The sequence below is a fragment of the Anastrepha obliqua genome, chromosome 5 (genome assembly GCF_027943255.1).
Source record: "Anastrepha obliqua isolate idAnaObli1 chromosome 5, idAnaObli1_1.0, whole genome shotgun sequence".
Lineage (NCBI taxonomy): Eukaryota > Metazoa > Arthropoda > Insecta > Diptera > Tephritidae > Anastrepha > Anastrepha obliqua.
In genome coordinates this window covers 36887341-36904705 of record NC_072896.1, presented here as the reverse complement: position 1 = coordinate 36904705, position 17365 = coordinate 36887341, and the positions used below count along the sequence as shown (strand labels likewise).

At 36.0% G+C, this 17365-nt stretch overlaps 1 protein-coding gene across 4 annotated transcripts in view; it reads left to right on the top strand.

Annotated features, from left to right (window-relative positions):
• Nucleotides 1–17365, top strand: part of LOC129248254 (phospholipid-transporting ATPase VB) — a 62688-nt gene that overhangs the window by 29237 nt on the left and 16086 nt on the right. For 2 of the 4 annotated variants that reach the window (XM_054887734.1, XM_054887733.1), the window contains 14 exons: nt 6682–6862; nt 6917–7096; nt 7158–7282; nt 9240–9904; nt 9958–10339; nt 10406–10734; nt 10797–11169; nt 11269–11418; nt 13592–13760; nt 13825–13995; nt 14062–14247; nt 14317–14517; nt 14580–14767; nt 14836–14976. In XM_054887734.1, the coding sequence (XP_054743709.1) occupies nt 6682–6862; nt 6917–7096; nt 7158–7282; nt 9240–9904; nt 9958–10339; nt 10406–10734; nt 10797–11169; nt 11269–11418; nt 13592–13760; nt 13825–13995; nt 14062–14247; nt 14317–14517; nt 14580–14767; nt 14836–14976 (3441 nt within the window). Of the gene's footprint in view, nt 1–6681; nt 6863–6916; nt 7097–7157; nt 7283–9239; nt 9905–9957; nt 10340–10405; nt 10735–10796; nt 11170–11268; nt 11419–13591; nt 13761–13824; nt 13996–14061; nt 14248–14316; nt 14518–14579; nt 14768–14835; nt 14981–17365 lie in introns of those variants that run through there. The other 2 variants (XM_054887736.1, XM_054887735.1) reach the window with 2 other exon arrangements.

The following is a 17365-nucleotide window of genomic DNA, read 5'->3' as shown; positions in this document are numbered from 1 at the left end:
AAACGATCGTGTTTACTTGACCGAACGCTCATACGAGAATTTGAGCCAACGAATGACCACTCGAAGCAATTTCCCATCGCAGTCACCGCTGATGGACGCTCTCCAATCGTTTTTATCGAGCCTGGTGTCAAAGTGAATGCGAGTTATTATCGGGAAAATGTTTTAGAAGCTGCTTTAGAGCCGTGGACACGCAAACATTTCGGTCGTAGACCATGGACGTTCCAACAGGACTCGGCACCGTCTCATAAAGCTCGTGTGAACCAAGAATGTTCCACACTTCATTTCGTCCACACAATGGCTTTCGAATTCGCCAGACACAAATCCGATAGACTATTCCATTTGGTCCATTTTGGAGAGCAAGGTGGGAACTAAAAAATATGCCAGTACGTATGCGCTGAAAAAAGCGATTATACGAGAATGGGCCAAAATACCTCAAGATCACATTCATGCAGCATGCAACTCATTTTTTGAAGGCTATAGTCAAGGCACAAGGTGGACATATCGAGCTAAAGTGAATATATGTTAAAATTGTAATCATTTTTGAACAATTTTTTCTTTGAAATCAATAAAAACTAATTTCACACAAAAAAGTTATAGTGTTTTGAATAGGTAACACTTCATATCGTTCACCCTGTATATGCAATATATTTCAATGAAGCTTCCACTATAATGGTCATTTTTTAAAAAGAGGAAAACGCAAGATCTGTTGTAAATAAATCAAAATTTCTCAAATTTAGGAAAAGTGGATACAAATGTTCCAGCTCTGAAAGGAGTAGCAGAGGAAGAGGAAGGCCTCCTCTTCAGGTGGATAATGACTTTGCTTCACTTGGTATCTCCAACTGGCGCCGATTAGTGCGAGAAATAAATGACGGGCGCGCTCGTTAAACTCGTTCATTATCGCGTCAATTAAGATATCCCAAAAAAAGAAAAAAAAGGGATGAAAGAAAGAATTTAAAAATTTGGCGCTTCCACGCCCTTGCCATTACTAGTATGTCGATATCGATTTAATAAAACTCGTCCCCAACTCATTTAGATCCCACATAAAAATGATTGAGATTGGATAAAACCCAGTCTCACTCTTTAAATGTTAGGGAGGAATTTCTGCCCGTCCTTCATGTTAATACCCAGTCCAAATTAAATGTTACCAACCTTCGCGGAATTTAGCCTTGCCTACTTTTTTAATTCATATTTATTTGAATATTATCGGCAGTGTTACATCTGCACATTGACCATTTCTGTTATTATATGTATAATTTATTATACTTGTCGCATTAATAATTAATTATAATCGAATATACCTTACGTATGCAGCTGAAAAGGACGGGAAAATTCACATAGTTTAAAACCTGTGGCCGCCAAAACCTCAACAATAGAACTTAATCACTGAATTAAACACAGGATTTGTTGTTTATTCAATCGATTGGAAACTACAGAGTCATTAGAAAATAAATGGTATATTCGATTTTATACGATGTTTTCAACACACTGAAGTCGAGATTAGCTTAAAAGTATTTACTAGAAAATTAGCAGTTGGATCAATCAAGGATTCGAAGGAATTTTTCAACGATCATACTTGATTCAACCTATGTCGGTATGAACCGCGAGATGCGCCACAGTGACCAGAACACACATAATTTTTGTTTGTTCTTTAGAAATTTCGTGGGATATGGCTCAACAAAAGCACCAAGCTGAAAACAATCAGAACTTTTTTCACCTAATATATTGGGTTTGTAGCATGAAAATAAGGGTTTGATTTTTAGCTATGAAATTTTTGTACGTTCACAAATTGTATGAGGCAATAAGCGCATATGAAATAGTTGCGGATGAAATCGATGCTTCCAAGTTTGGTTATGTAGTTTTTATCAGCTTTTTGCAATTTTACCGCCGAATTCTTTTGAAATATCTTTCCCCTACAAATGGATGATACAGTGTTCACGGCTACAAGGAACCTAATCAGTTTCGAATACTCGAATACGACCAGTGAATAATTTTAATAGATTTCCTGTGCGCGTATTATATTAAAAACCCGCCAGATTCTTTGGTCACATTCTTACTCCTGTGTGCATATTTTATAATTTATTTATGTGTGCATATATAAAATGCTAAGCAGCCTTTGGGAAATGAAACAAATGTTTTGAGCATTTTATGTGGTGATTTTCTGAATTTTTTATTGTAATCGATTGCAATTATGTACGGTATATGATAAAATAATTTAAAGATAGTTTAACTTCTTCTTCTTGGCCCGTCTTTGCCTAAATTTGCCATAAACTATACTTTTGACTTTTTCTTTTGAAATTAAGCTACCATATTCTTTGACAAAAGTAAACAAGTGCTTGGGTTTCAAGCAAAATTTATTTTAAAAAATTTAAAAAAAAAATCAGTATTCTAAAATTAAATATGATACTTATATAACCGGATGCTAAGTCAAATATTACATTGTTTAATGCACTTAAGGAATGTATTTACGTTTATCTTTATTTAGTACGACGTGCATTCATATTTAGAGATTGCGAAAACTTAAAAGGCAGTTGCAAAATAAGGGGGTTTGAAATTTTGTCGTCTCAACGGTACCCCATATGCGATAAAAATGGGCCGCGTTATCACAAAGAAGATTATGCTTCCCATAGAGCTTTTATTGGCTATAAATTATTTCTTTTCTACCGTTAGACTGACTACTAGAGGATGATATAACACTATAGATAATGAAATATTTTTTTGTAATGTCTTTCTTTTATAGTATTATAAATCCACAAACTCCCCTAAAAAATAAAAATGAACGTCAATTAATTCAGTTTATAGCAAAAATTTCAAAATGAAACTATCTTCCTTATTGTAAGGTACATTTCGAGTAGATTTACTTTATTCTTGAAAAATTATAGGAGTGTCTCTGTGTCCAGGAACCCAAACAACGCTTAGCTAGCTTATTAAGAATAGCTCGGAATTCAATTGTTACTTTGGAATGAGTATTATTACAATGTAGAGATTTTACGGCAGCTTGACTGTCACAGTAGATAATGATCGGTTGTGCTGTAGTAGACGAGTTTCTAATCCACAACGTAGCCTCCTTTATAGATATTAACTCAGCTTGAAAGACCCTGCTTATCTACAACTTGAAATTCGTGCGATAGTCATTTGATACGTCATTTACATGCTTTTTACAATCCCTTGTACCTGTTGTCAAAAGTTGACTTTAGTCCTTCTACTTTTTATTTAGTGTGTGCTTATCTGTTACTAGCTGACATTGCATTTCTGCAGAGTTGAAGTAGGCAGTTTTCGAGTAAATTTTTGATGCAATTTTTACTCTTGAAGGAGAACATGCTTATATGTACTTTCTTATTAACTCTGCAAAGTGATAAACAAATTCTTCTCAAAAAAGAACTTCGGGTAGTGCCTAGCAAATTGGTTGATTTCGATATTGCTGCTGTCATTTATAATGTAAAGAATGCAGTCAGACTTCCGTAATAATGTGCGTATAAATGTATATGATATACAAGAGAATATGCGTTATTTTCAATCGCTTTCACTTTCTCTTAACTCTGCTGAGACAGCTCTCTCATCATCCTCTTGTTGTTTTAACAGGATAATTATTCTCCATAAATGTTTTAACAGTCCTTGGCCGAATATTAATCCATGTCGTTTCAGTATTGTAGAACCGACTGCTCTCTTCATATATGCCAGCACCAGTTCTCGCATCCTCTTCTCCATCTAACTCGAATGCTGCCAATAATGATAGAATACATGATTAATCAATTGCTGTAAGTGGAAAGCCAATAATGATAGAATACATCGTGAGTGAAACCAAGGAAAAAACTGCATTTGGGGGCTTTATTATCATTTGCGCTTTCACAGTTTAATACGCGGCACCTTTTTATTATTTTTTTTTTTAAATCTAAACATTAAAATATCCATTAAGTGACTCACAAACAAGTAACTTTGCACACAAATGTTTGTTTGTTTTCCTGACGTCACTCAAATGTCAAATTTGCCAAGAACAAAGTAGCGGTTTGTGGATGGCACCAGCTTTGTATTTTCTTCATCGTGTTATGTTGTTACGACTGACACTGCCATGCATGTTTCTTCAATACTCCCAATAACTGAAAACCAAAGTGTTTATAACAAGAACAATAAATTCGCTTTGATTATATCGCTTAATATATATAAATATATATATATATATTTGGTGCGTACACCCTTTTTGGGTGTTTGGCCGAGTTCCTTCTCCTATTTGTGACGTGCGTCTTGATATTGTTCCACAAATGGAGGGACCTACAGTTTCAAGACACTGATGAGAGAAGCGAGTTCATTACGATGTCTGGATTTTTAAGACATCTGCATATAATAGGTGCCTGGCAAATAAAAAGCATCTACTACATCAGAATACTATCTTGAGGTACGCCAGAAGTAGCAATGAATAGGGCAGACGATTCCCCCTTAATGCAACAAGACAATTCCTTCCACTTAGATAATATTTTAACCATAAAAGGAAAATCGAGTGAAAGCCAAGAAAACCCAGTTTGCACAATATAATTCTATGTGACACAGTGCCATAGGCCTTAGAGAAATCAGTGTAGATGCGATCAACATGAAGTCACACGAAAATATATAGAATACAATATTCACTGAAAACAGCTAGGTTGGGAACAGTGGAATACCTGTTACAAAACCATGCTGGCTGGAAAAAAATTGACATTTCGAGCAAAGTATAATTTTTCTTTAATAATAGTTTCGAATATTTGGAACTAGTGGACAGCTTTGAAATTGGTCTATAGTTACGCACATCATTCTTGTTGCCATTTTGAAAGATTCTAGTAACTTTTTAAATACTGATATTTAATGCAGAAATTATATTTATTGGAATTTAAGAACTTTTTATAACATTTATTCGTTCTTCTACTTTCTAGTGGTTTAAGATTAATTAGAATAATCGAGACTTATAGGAAGAGACGGGATCAGAAAATTTTAGCGGGAAAAATTTTTTTGCACACGTCCAATTTTACCAATAGAGAATTGATAATAAGGCTTCCAAATGAATACTGCTTAATCTAATTTAGAATGAATTGAAGGATCCGAAAAGTTCGAGCTATTCCTCCTTATAAAGCCTTACACAGAAAACTCAAAGCTCCTTTTACGTGGCTTTCCAAAAACCTCTCGAGTTGTTTGCTCAAGATTGGCCACGTATTTATAAGTAGGTAATAAATAATTTCACGTGGTCACGGCTGCAATTGTAGCAGTATAAAACTACAAAATAATATCTTTGAGTATGAAAATTTACTTTAACATACATGGCGAAGTCTAAAATAAACAAGGCTGAGATAAAGTAGAAACGACCGGAGCTTCATTCTGATAACTTCGAGTTTATTTATTCATAATACTCGCCTTTGGATTCGATACACTGTTTTGCGCGATCTAAAAGCTTTTCGAAAGGGTGTTTCAGGCCATTGACCGGAATGTCCTTCAGGATGTCGGTACAAGCAATTTGAATGGCCTCTACGGGCGCAAAACGTTTTCCTTTCATGGCGAAACGCAATTTTCCGAATAGGTAGAAGTCACAGGGAGCCATATAAGGCGAATACGGTGAGTGATTGATGGTCAAAATGCGATTTCTAGTCAAAAAATCAGTCACAAGAGTGGATCGATGAGATGGTGCATTCCCATGCAATGAGCGCCAGCTTCCTCCTTCGCGCTAATTAGAGCTAATTCGACGAATGCGATGCAACAAACGCTTCTAAACGCCAAGAAAATTGCATTGAGCAATTTTTGGTCCTCAGTCAACTTGTGCGGAATGAAACGTGCACAGACCTCTCGTAAGCCCAAATGATCAATTAAAATGCGATAATTCGATGTTTTGGAGATATTCAACTCCGATTCCATGAATTTCAACGATGATTTCGGTTAACTTTTGATAAATTTACGAACAATTTCGATTGAGATTTCGATTTCGGTGATTACTGATTTTTGGCGACCCGTGTGTTCATTGTCATTTATATCCTCACAACCATCTCTGAAACGTGTAAATCATTCATAAACTCTGGCACGCGATAGACAATCATCGCCATAAACTTTTTTCATCAATTTAAATGTTTCGGTAACAGTTTTACGTTAACGATTTTAAAACAAAATTTGATATTAGCTCATTCTTTGAAACTCATTTTTGTACCGATGACAGTCAGTCTTGTTTATTTTGGACTTCACCTTGCATTTTCTTATTTTTTATTGAGAAATATCTAAATTTGCGGGAAAAGTTTCAAACCTTTTGTTAAGATTTTTTGATGATTTTGAAACATCTTGAATACAGATAGTATGATTTTAAAATTATTTGCAATCTGCTGATAGCGTTTTTCATTTTCTAGCGAAAATGTGAGGTGATACTTATGTGATTATAATGATTTTTTTTATTCAGATAAGTTCATCCAAGTAAATGTCTGCTTTTTGGCATTTTATCTAATTTTTTTCATGTTGGGAACGTCTTTGCTCTTTTGAGCTCCAGACTTGTATTCGGATATGGTGCCACTAATCTGAAAAGAGAATTTCACCACTTTAGCACAGTTAACACCGGGTGGCACTACTTCTCATATGCATGAAAATCGGAATGTCCTTATATTGTATACATATATTTTTAAGATAATAATAGAATATTTAATTAACACTATTATTAACTATTTATCTATAATTTCATTCTAGTGAAACGGAGCGCTACAAAAAGATTAAGTGGCAAGATGTTCATGTTGGCGACCTAGTACATTTATCTAACAATGAAACCGTACCAGCAGACATACTGCTTCTACGGACAAGCGACTCACACGGTGCCTGTTATATTGACACTTGTGATTTAGATGGTGAAACGAATCTTAAACGAAGAGAAGTGAATCAGTTTGAATTTATTTTCATACAACATAGCTAAATATTTCTTTCTTAGGTTGTGCGTGGTTTTACAGATAAACAGACAATATTCACGCCTAGTAAATTTGTGAGTCGAGTCGAAGCTGATGCGCCCACAACAAAACTTTACAGATTCCATGGGGCCTTAATACATCCATCTGGAGAGCGTATACCCATTGCCACGGAAAATTTGCTGCTTAGAGAAAGCCGTCTGAAGGTTAATTTGGATAATTGATATTTGTACAAATGGAGTTATAACTAAAATGATTTATTTTCAGAATACTGATTTCGTTGAAGGCATAGTGGTATATGCGGGCCACGAAACGAAATCAATGCTGAACAACAGTGGCCCACGTTACAAGCGCTCTCAAGTCGAACAACAGATGAATATTGATGTTATATGGTAATTTTAGTCTATTTAAAATGCTCGTATGATTTTAGTCAGTTTTCAAATGTGCGTAGGGATTCGAAGCCCACTGTGGGCATACAGCACCAAATTACAGAAAACTTTTTTATGTAATGGTGATCTCCACACTAGGGACGTTGTAAAACTTCGACTATATGTCTGCCATGAAAAAGCCTCTCATAAAAACCATCTGCCGTTAATTGGCATTTATTAATACGAAGATAATCAGTGGATTCCAGGATTAAAAATGTGTGAACCCGACCGTAAATATTTTTATTATATTACGTACTAAAATATATTTATGTACATCAAATTTTATACAAACCAGCTGCTGACGGATGCACACTTTCTGAATTGCATTTTAATTGCAGTAAATGGGTTCAAGCCATTGTGGAATATTTTTAGGGGATATTTAACCCTATTATTATTGCTATTACCAAAATTAGGCTATCAATTTATGTTAAAATAACTGAAGGTCAGCTCTTCGTTTTTTGCGCTAAACTGCATGTTTTTTTTTGTGATTTTTATGCACAAGTAAAGGGACTAAAGTTTTATTCCGCCACACGGAATGTCACAATAAGCATCGAACCCGGGACAACCCGAATTGCAGTCAAGTTTAAACATACTCGACTACGGGGCCACTATAGCTTTTTGCTGAAAAGAAAATCAGAGTGTAACCAAGGGAGAGTGCTGGGGCCTGTTATTATATTAATATTAGTTGCTATAGCGCCGGCTTTGGGCGCATATTGCAAGTAGTAGAGTATATTGTAGACAATATATACTATTAACTTTCCAACTAATACCATTCTAACGATATCAATGTTTTCTGGCGGTACAACTATGCTATGCACTAATTGCGACTCTAAAATCTATAAAAACTTCAAGACTACTTAAAAAAGTTTATTTTTGGCTTGTAGCTTGAAGAATGAAGCTTAACCAGAGTAACAACATTTATTGTGAAGAAACATGTCCATTTCTAAAAATAGATATCAATCCTAATTAACACAGAAATGGTGGCCAAAAAATGTCATGGAATTGAAATGTGGACCGCTTAAATTTGCTAAGTGCTCTGGCAATATTGCCCGGTCAGCGGCGGATAAAATGTTCTGTACTATCCTCATCCACTAAACAAGATGTAAACAGTGGATTATCGATTATGCCTAATGTGACATGGATTGTGGTACATAATCCGTATTATCAGGGCTCGTAGCTACTACCCTACAAATATTTTTTAGAAAAATTCGGTTATTTTGCAGGTGTACATATTACACCAGCGGTTCTCATGTGCTGCATTAATGAAATACTTGATTTACCCGACTATACCCGCTATACTTGGCCCTAAAACTGGGTCCAGTCCAATTGGATTCTCCAAAGAACTGGAGTTTAGCAATTCATCGGCCAGGTGAACATCACAGTGTCATGGTACTCATACAAGTTCAAACTCATTCCACCTTGAAACGGAGTTCATGGAACTTAGATTCCTGGACTATTTTTGAAGAAGTGCAAACGGTTTTCAAGGCCTTTAGAACAGCTTGGCTGTCCCTGACCAGACTAAATAATGGCATATGTATTATATACATATATATATATATATATATTTGTCCATGGTATCACTCTTTATTTAATTGTTTATCGCGTTTATTGCTATTGATCAATGGGCTGTAAAATAGATGCCACATTTAGTACGTGGCATGGGGGTCCATCTTATCATTTGAAGTCTAATTTAATTCGGCTATAATTAAAAGATGCACGCATATTTTTCAGTACATTTTTTTATTGAAAATGAAACACGGTGTAATGAAATTATGTGAGCAATGAAATAAATAATCAAATATGAAAACTAAATTTGAATGAAATGGTTATCCACGTCTAATGACAAGGTTTATGTTATTTCCACATTTTTTAACGATATTACAGTAATCTACACTTTTTTCCTCCTCTTCCATTCTTTCAGGTGTGTGATAATTTTGTTGATATTGTGCATTATTGGTGCCGTTGGTTGCAAAATGTGGTTGAGCTCTTTTGAACATTTCCCTGTACCATATCTACCTTTTGACGTTAATCCCAGCTACGAAGGTCTTTTGACTTTCTGGACGTACATTATCATATTGCAGGTGATGATTCCATTGTCGTTGTATGTCACAATTGAACTATGCAAAATCCTTCAAGTCTATCACATACACAACAACATCGATTTGTATGATCAGGATACAAACAAAAAAACCGAATGCCGCGCGATGAATATCACAGAAGAATTGGGACAAGTACAGCATATTTTTTCAGATAAGACAGGAACACTGACTGAAAATAAAATGCTGTTTCGACGATGTGTTGTCAATGGCATAGACTATAATCATCCACCTTCTGAGCTGGAACAATTACATTCAAAGCCAGGATCACCTGCACCACCGCTTATAACTAATTCCACACTAATTAGTGATATGCTAGAAGTAATAAACTCGGGTCAGTATTTATCACCGAATGCGCAGCGGCTTCAAGAGTTTCTTTTGGTGTTGGCAATTTGCAATACGGTGATTGTAAGTGCTACACCGCATCATGATTTGATGAATGCTAGTGGCATAATTGAAGTTCAAGATGCAAGCAATAGTGATTCGAAAGGTAGGTGTTTATGCTTTTTTAGTTTTGCTGTTTATACAATTAAATCTGTTTAGGTGGAAAAGACAATCATATTCCCCTCCAAAACATAACTCAAACAGATTCATCTTCATCATCGATAGCGAATAATAATTTAGCACTTGCTGTACCGGCTGATCGTTACACACGATTAGCCGAATCACGTTCCGTAACGCCATCGCCGCCTCCGAACGTCGGTTATGTTTTGCCAACACAAATACATATACCATCTTTGTCACCAATAAGCAGCTCCGCAGAGACTACGCCTACTTCTGATTCACCTCCAATGAAAATTAAGTCATTCTCAAATAGCATATCACCAACGGGCCGAGCGAAAGCTGTAATCAATTCAAAAATAACAAGTCTTACCTCTTTTCTAAATGTAAAAGCACAAGCAAAAAAATTTTCCAACAAGATAAAGTAAGTCAAAATAAAATTAACTTTAAGTTTATGTATAAGTGGTTTTCAATAAAAATTATTTATTAGTCAAGCAAAGAGTCGACAAACATTCAAAACAGCCGATGGAAGACCATTGTATGAAGCCGAAAGTCCAGATGAGCTTGCGCTGGTGAATGCTGCTTACAGCTACGACTGTTGCTTGGTCAACCGGAGCCCGAATCACATATTAGTAAGCATTCCAAACTCAGGTATGGTGGAGTATGAGGTGCTAAAGATTTTACCCTTCGATTCGAGTCGCAAGTGCATGTCAATCGTTGTGCGGCGCACTGGAACACAAGAAATTATACTTTATGCAAAGGGCGCCGACAGCTCTATTATGCCTGTTTTAGTGCCATGCCCGCCAAACACTCCGGAAGGTATTTGAATTTTAATACAACAAAGAGCATACATATATTATAATCTTGTAATTTTACATTAGGTCTAATGCGAGAAAAGGCGCAACAACAATTGGATCGTTACGCGCGAGAAGGCTTGCGCATATTGGTGATGGCAAAGCGTATACTCAATCCCTCAGAGTACACCGAATGGTGGGCACGACATCAAGAAATTGAAATGTCATTGGAGAATAGAGAACGACGTATCCGAGATTCGTTTGCCAAGCTAGAGTCTAATCTGACCTTGTTAGGTGCTACAGGCATTGAGGATCGTTTGCAAGATGGCGTTCCGGAAACGATAGCTTCTATGCTTTCAGCTGGAATATCGCTGTGGGTGCTAACTGGTGATAAGCCGGAAACAGCAATAAACGTTGCTTATTCGGCAAAATTGTTCACGCAACAGATGGAATTAATACGGTATGTATAGAATTTTTTCCGCTTCCTATGGAAACATTTCCGAAATTATCTAGGATGTAAAAATAATTTGTGTGTACATATTTCAATCATTATATGCAGCCTGACGGCCCGTTCTCGTGATGCTGCCGAAAGTGCAATTAATTTCTACTTAGCCGAGCTGGACAACAGCAAGTCATCGTATGATACTCGATTGAAACCACGAGCTCTGGTTGTTGACGGCAAAACACTTACATTTATCCTGGATTTGCGGTAAATTCCTCTTATTAAAAGATCATTTATAAGGATGGGTAAAACTAAAAATTAGGGAATTCACTATATTTTTTAATTGATGGTTTGTTACGATAATAGCGTGAAAAATTTCCATAAGCTCTTAGGGAATTTTGACGGTGTGACATCTTTCGGCAACTTAAACGCGACTGTTATAAGTTCTCAATTGTTTATTTTTGTTGTAGCAGCATAAACATTCCCCATACATGCTGGAGTACAGTCCTTGGTCGGATATAATCCAGGTCGTTCCGGTAAAGTAAAATCGACTGTCGTGGGAACGGTCCCATTGGTCGTATTGTTTAGTTAGTTACTGATTTGTAACACAATTTAAAGTTCAGTTAAGCAGTTCCCTATTAAAAAAAATGTAAAATGGTTCGGAAAATGGTACCGTTAAAAAAAAAGGAAAAAAAACTATTTTGGTACTAAAATATTTCTATTACATATTTTGCTAATTATATTATGTGAACTTCTGAGTGTTTTCCGGTAGATGTCTTTAGTGCATCATGCATTGTTGCTGTGGCAACTTACAAAATACTGCTTAAAGCGGTCATTGTCGTTGATATCACCTAACGGTAGACCCAGGAAACGAACAGTTTTGACGAGGTTGGGACCGAAAAAAGAGGGGTGTTAGATGAGCAATTCTGGATAAATAGGATATCCAGAAAGTAATTGTTCGGATATTCCGAGGAAGTTGAAGCTCTTTGTCTGCAATGAGTTGAGGTTGGATACCGATTACCGCGTGCAGAGCTTTTAAGGGGGGTAATCAGCTCTCGGTGAAAAATCTTTAACGTCTCTCTGTATTCACTCAGGTCCAGTTGGTTATTTAATATAGGTTTGGATGTCAGCAGACTGCGATACCTTTTCAGCTGGTATCGCTTGGTGGTGTTACCCTTGTTTTAAAGGATAACCCACGCCTCACTATGAATGTGGTGTTCAGGCGACAGCAGAAGGTATCTCGTCACAGTCCTTAGTGCGGTATGAGAGGTATGTGCTACGTTCACTATGTTCTACTAGTTCCTTCCGCCCATATGGGCGCTGCGCAGCTTAGAAACGGCTGACCAGCATTTGGAGTTCCTTCGTCTGTATTATAAACAGGGTCACCGTTTAGTAACACTATATTATTTTACTGAAATCCAAATCCAAATTTTCTGATATTGAAGCATTTTCATAAAAATAAGTAAACAACATCAAAACATAATAAATAAAGGTGCCCTAGAGAAAATGAGTAGAAATACAGTTATCTAGAAAAGTCTACATACACCCGCTCTTTCTACTGGCTTGAAAGTCCAAAAAGTTTATTGAAATTTGAAACCTTTTTACCAATCACAATCTTCAAAAATCCATGCTTTAACATAAAATAACAAAGCTCCTCCTCCATTTTGTGGTATGTGTCTTGATGTTGTTCTACAAAATGAAAGGACTTACGCCGCCTACCAACGGCAGATGGTTTTTTATGAAGATCTTTTTCTTGATGGAAATACCTTCGGAGTCTTGCCATTGCCTGCCAATTGGCGACGGTTATTAGAAAAATATTTTTTATAATTTTGGTGTTTCGTGCTCACATTGGCTTTCGAACCCAGACGCTACCGATTGGTAGTCACGCACCAGCTCATTCTGCTAGAAGAAGAATTTATACTGGGTTAATATGCAGGTCATCGTAGCCGAATGGATTGGTGCGCGACTACCATTCGGAGGTGCACAGGTACGAAACCCCGGGAACAAAATATCAAATAATAGAAAAATACAAAAATAGTGGTCGCTTCTCGGCAGGCAATGGCAAACCTCCGAGAGTATTTCTACCATGAAAAGCTCCTCATAAAAAACCATCTACCCCTCCATTTGGCAAAACGCATCAATTCGCACACCACAAATTGGAGGAGGAGCTCGATCGAACACCCAGTAAAGCGTATAAGCGCCAAGTATTTAATGTATTATATAATATATTTTTATTTATTTTATTTTATTTTATTTTTGTGTTTGTTTGCTTTGTTTTCTTGCTTGCATAGCCTTTTATGAGCTTTTAGGAAGCATTTCAAAAAATCTCTTAAAAAGCGCATATCGTAATATAATATAATGATCATTTGAGAAAAAATTGTGACCTTCTACATAATTTTTCAGATTAGGAGTTTAAAATGCTTTTTATTTTATTTTTCAGTTCAAAACTTATTAGACCCTTCCTGAGACTAGCAAACAGTTGCGCATCTGTTTTATGTTGCCGCTCGACGCCTCTACAGAAAGCCTATCTGGTGAAAGTAGTAAAAGAAGAGTTACGTCTCTGTACTTTAGCAATCGGTGATGGCGCAAATGACGTCTCAATGATACAGGTATCTAATGTGAATTTAACTACTCTAAACAGGACTAATTGAAATTTTCGACTTCTTTATGTAGATGGCTGATGTAGGCGTTGGTATCTCCGGTCAGGAGGGTATGCAGGCAGTAATGGCAGCGGATTTCACATTGTCGCGCTTTCGTTATTTGGAGCCCTTATTGTTAACACACGGTTACTGGTGTTACGATCGCTTGTCACGCATGATTCTTTATTTCTTTTACAAAAATGCTGTAAATATTTTAGGAATTTCGCTTTTATCATTTTCTTACGCTTGAAATGTCTTACACTCTTTCAAGGCGTTTGTGTTCTTAATATTTTGGTACCAACTGTACTGCGGCTTTTCTGGTTCTGTTATGATGGATCAAATGTATTTGATGTTGTATAATTTAATATTTACATCTTTGCCGCCCCTTGCCATTGGCGTCTATGACAAACGTGTGCCTGAAGATTTTCTATTACGAAATTGTTATTTGTACAAACATGTAAGTTCTCAATTAAAACATTCGTTCAATGCAGTTAAATTCAATTCAATTTTCAAATCATTTCAAAAGAGTCGATTGGGTCTAGCCTATAAACCACATGACTTCTGGATAGTACTTTTAGACGCACTATACCAAAGCTTAGTGATATTTTTCATGGCTTTGTGTGCATATGCCGAATCGGATATTGGAATTTGGGAGTTTGGGGCAACGATAACGGCTTCCTGTTTATATACGAATTTAGTTCATGGTGCACTGGAAATAAGATCATGGGTATATTAAGATATATAATTTAAATTGAAACAATTTCGAAGTACACACGTTACCAATTGCAGACCATATTACATGCGCTCTCTATTATCATAAGTCTTGGTTCATTCTACGCTTTCTCTATTATTTACAACTCAACATGTGTTAACTGCTTTGGATTACCTTCTACTTATTGGGTGATATTTCGTTGTTTTGGCTCTACGATACATTGGCTCGTGATACTCATATCAGCATTGGTGGCCGTTTTACCGCGGTAAGTTACTCTAATCATTATTAACGCAACTGGTGTTATTAAATTTTTTCTACCTACTTTACTTGCAGGCTACTATTCATAACTATTAAAAATTCACTGTTTCCTGATGATAGTGAAAAAATTTTGCTGCAAAGGCAAAAAGACCGCAGTAGAGGTGAGGCTTTGTTAGTTGCTTGGTCAAGGTCTACATCAGCTTCATCAATTTATAGGTAAAGAACACACAACACGTGCTATCTAACACTATTATGTATTCGGTTGCTTACCGCTTTGTTCGCGAAACGCGGTTCGTCTACCTAATACACCTCTAAAAATTATGTATGCTATTCACAGTAGCTCATTTGACTTCTTTTTTATTTATTTTCAATTACTTTAAACAAAAAAATTTAAATGTATGTATTGCTATTACATTTGATAAAAATTTCACTTTAGCTCACAAAAAATCGAAGACCTACAGAAACTGCAAATGCATTATATTATATAATATGAACATTGTGTTTGTATTTTTAGATTTGAGAGTCTGGTGAGAGGCAGCCAATTTTCATTAAAAAAATAAGAAAAAAGCAAGTAGTGTTTCAATTTTTTGTATCTTTGTGAAATAATAGTAATGTGTGAGATACTTTGAAACCTCATAGTTTTTCAAAATGGCCTGAGCCACGCCATGTAAGAACATGAGTGTAGTGATCTTTCAAAATTTAATAAGTCCGAAACTGTCAAATGGATTTCAATAGGAATCACAGACATTATTGCTTAAAATACGCAGTTCAATATAATATAGGGTATTTCAGTAAGAGCGCTTCAACTTTTGAACTTTTTTGAATAAAACACAAACGGTTTGACTTTTTTAACTAATTTTTTTTTTTATTATCGAGTTTGAACATATACATTTAAGTATATTATGAAATTCGATTTCTTTTGCATGACCACCGCGTGCACGGTTTACGAAGTCCAGTCGTTGAACCCAATTTTCGACCACTCTTTTGCATAAATCGGCCGAAATTCCAGCAATTTCGCGTTCAATATTGGCTCTGAGCTCACAAATCGTCGCCGGCTTGTTACTGTAGACCAATGACTTCACATAACCCCAAAACGGGACGGCTTTTTAAATGGACCGTAAAATGGCCGTAATGCTCTTAAAGTAGCAGCAACAGAACGATTATTTTCATAAAAAATTTGCACGATTTGCAATCGTTGCTCAAGTGTGTAGCGTTCCATGATGAAATGTATACTAATGAAGTTTACAAATGACAAGCGAAAAATAAAAAATATTGCGTCGTTCGCCCTTCCTATCGGAAAAAAGTTGAAGCGCACCTATTGAACCACCCTATATAATGTAACAAATTTTAAAATTTTGTCTAAAAACCATCAGACATTTTTTTTATTTAAAATTTAGTTTTTTGGGTAATTTTTTTAGATATTAAGGAGCATATTATTATTATTATTCCTTCACATTTCATAATTGTTTAAAAAAAAATATAATAATGGAGAGTCTTTGAGGTATGGCTATTTCAGTAGCGGCGCGCCGCATATGAGCTGCCTCGTATTGAGTATAGGATTTCGAAGTATCTTTTTTTTTCCAAATCTAAAAGAATTGAAGAAGAAGAACAAAGTATTGTGAGAGTATATTAATAATTTTCATAATTTGAATTAAAGGGTTGAAAAATAGAGAATCACGTCAATATTTCTGCGGCCGCCATAGGATTTATTTGTGAATATCATTCGTTTCGTGCGTAGAGACACGAAATCCCAGATTATAAAAGAGCCATTTTCTAGTATTCTAACATCGGAATGCACTGACAAATCTCAGATAGCATTTCTACCATAATAATCTAGCCATAAAAGCTATTTTCCGTTCGCAGGCGTCTTAAAACTATAGGCCCGTATATTTGTAAAACAGCATAAAGTGGCAGATAAGCTCTACCAGAGACCCAATAAAGGGCGAATATCCCAACGTATGTATATGTAGAAGATATTTCCATTTCTACTTTTTATACTCGGGTGCCCAAGGGTATTTAACCTTGTTCACAAAACGGTTGTATGCAACAGCATAAAGTAATCGTGCGCTGTACATCGTCGTCGTTCGTACTGGTTCAATAAATATATAAAATGCTTACACCATTTTTTTGGGTGTTTGACCGAGCTCCTCCTCCTCTTTGTGGCGTGCTTCTTGATGTTGTTTTTACAAATGGATGGACCTACAGTTTTAAGCCGACTCCGAACGGCAAATGGTTTTTTGTTTAGGAGCTTCTACATGACAGAAATACATTCGGAGGTTTGCCATTGCCTACCGGGGGGCGACCGTTATTAGAAAAAACTTTTTCTTCTTTTTGGTGTTTCACGAAGACTCGTACTTACTTTCTCTGCTAATTCCGAATGGTAGTCACGCACCAATTCATTTGGCTACGACGAAACGTATATACCCGAGTCTGCTATTTTGCTTATAAAAGGAGTTTCGTTCTTCTCTTTAAGAATATTATCAGTAAATTTTTCGACTTCAAATCATTTATTTGTTTCTGAATACCCGACATTTTCATTATGGACATTAAGAATGGTAAATTAAAAACTTTTGATTATTATGCGACAGAATTCAGTATATTTTTA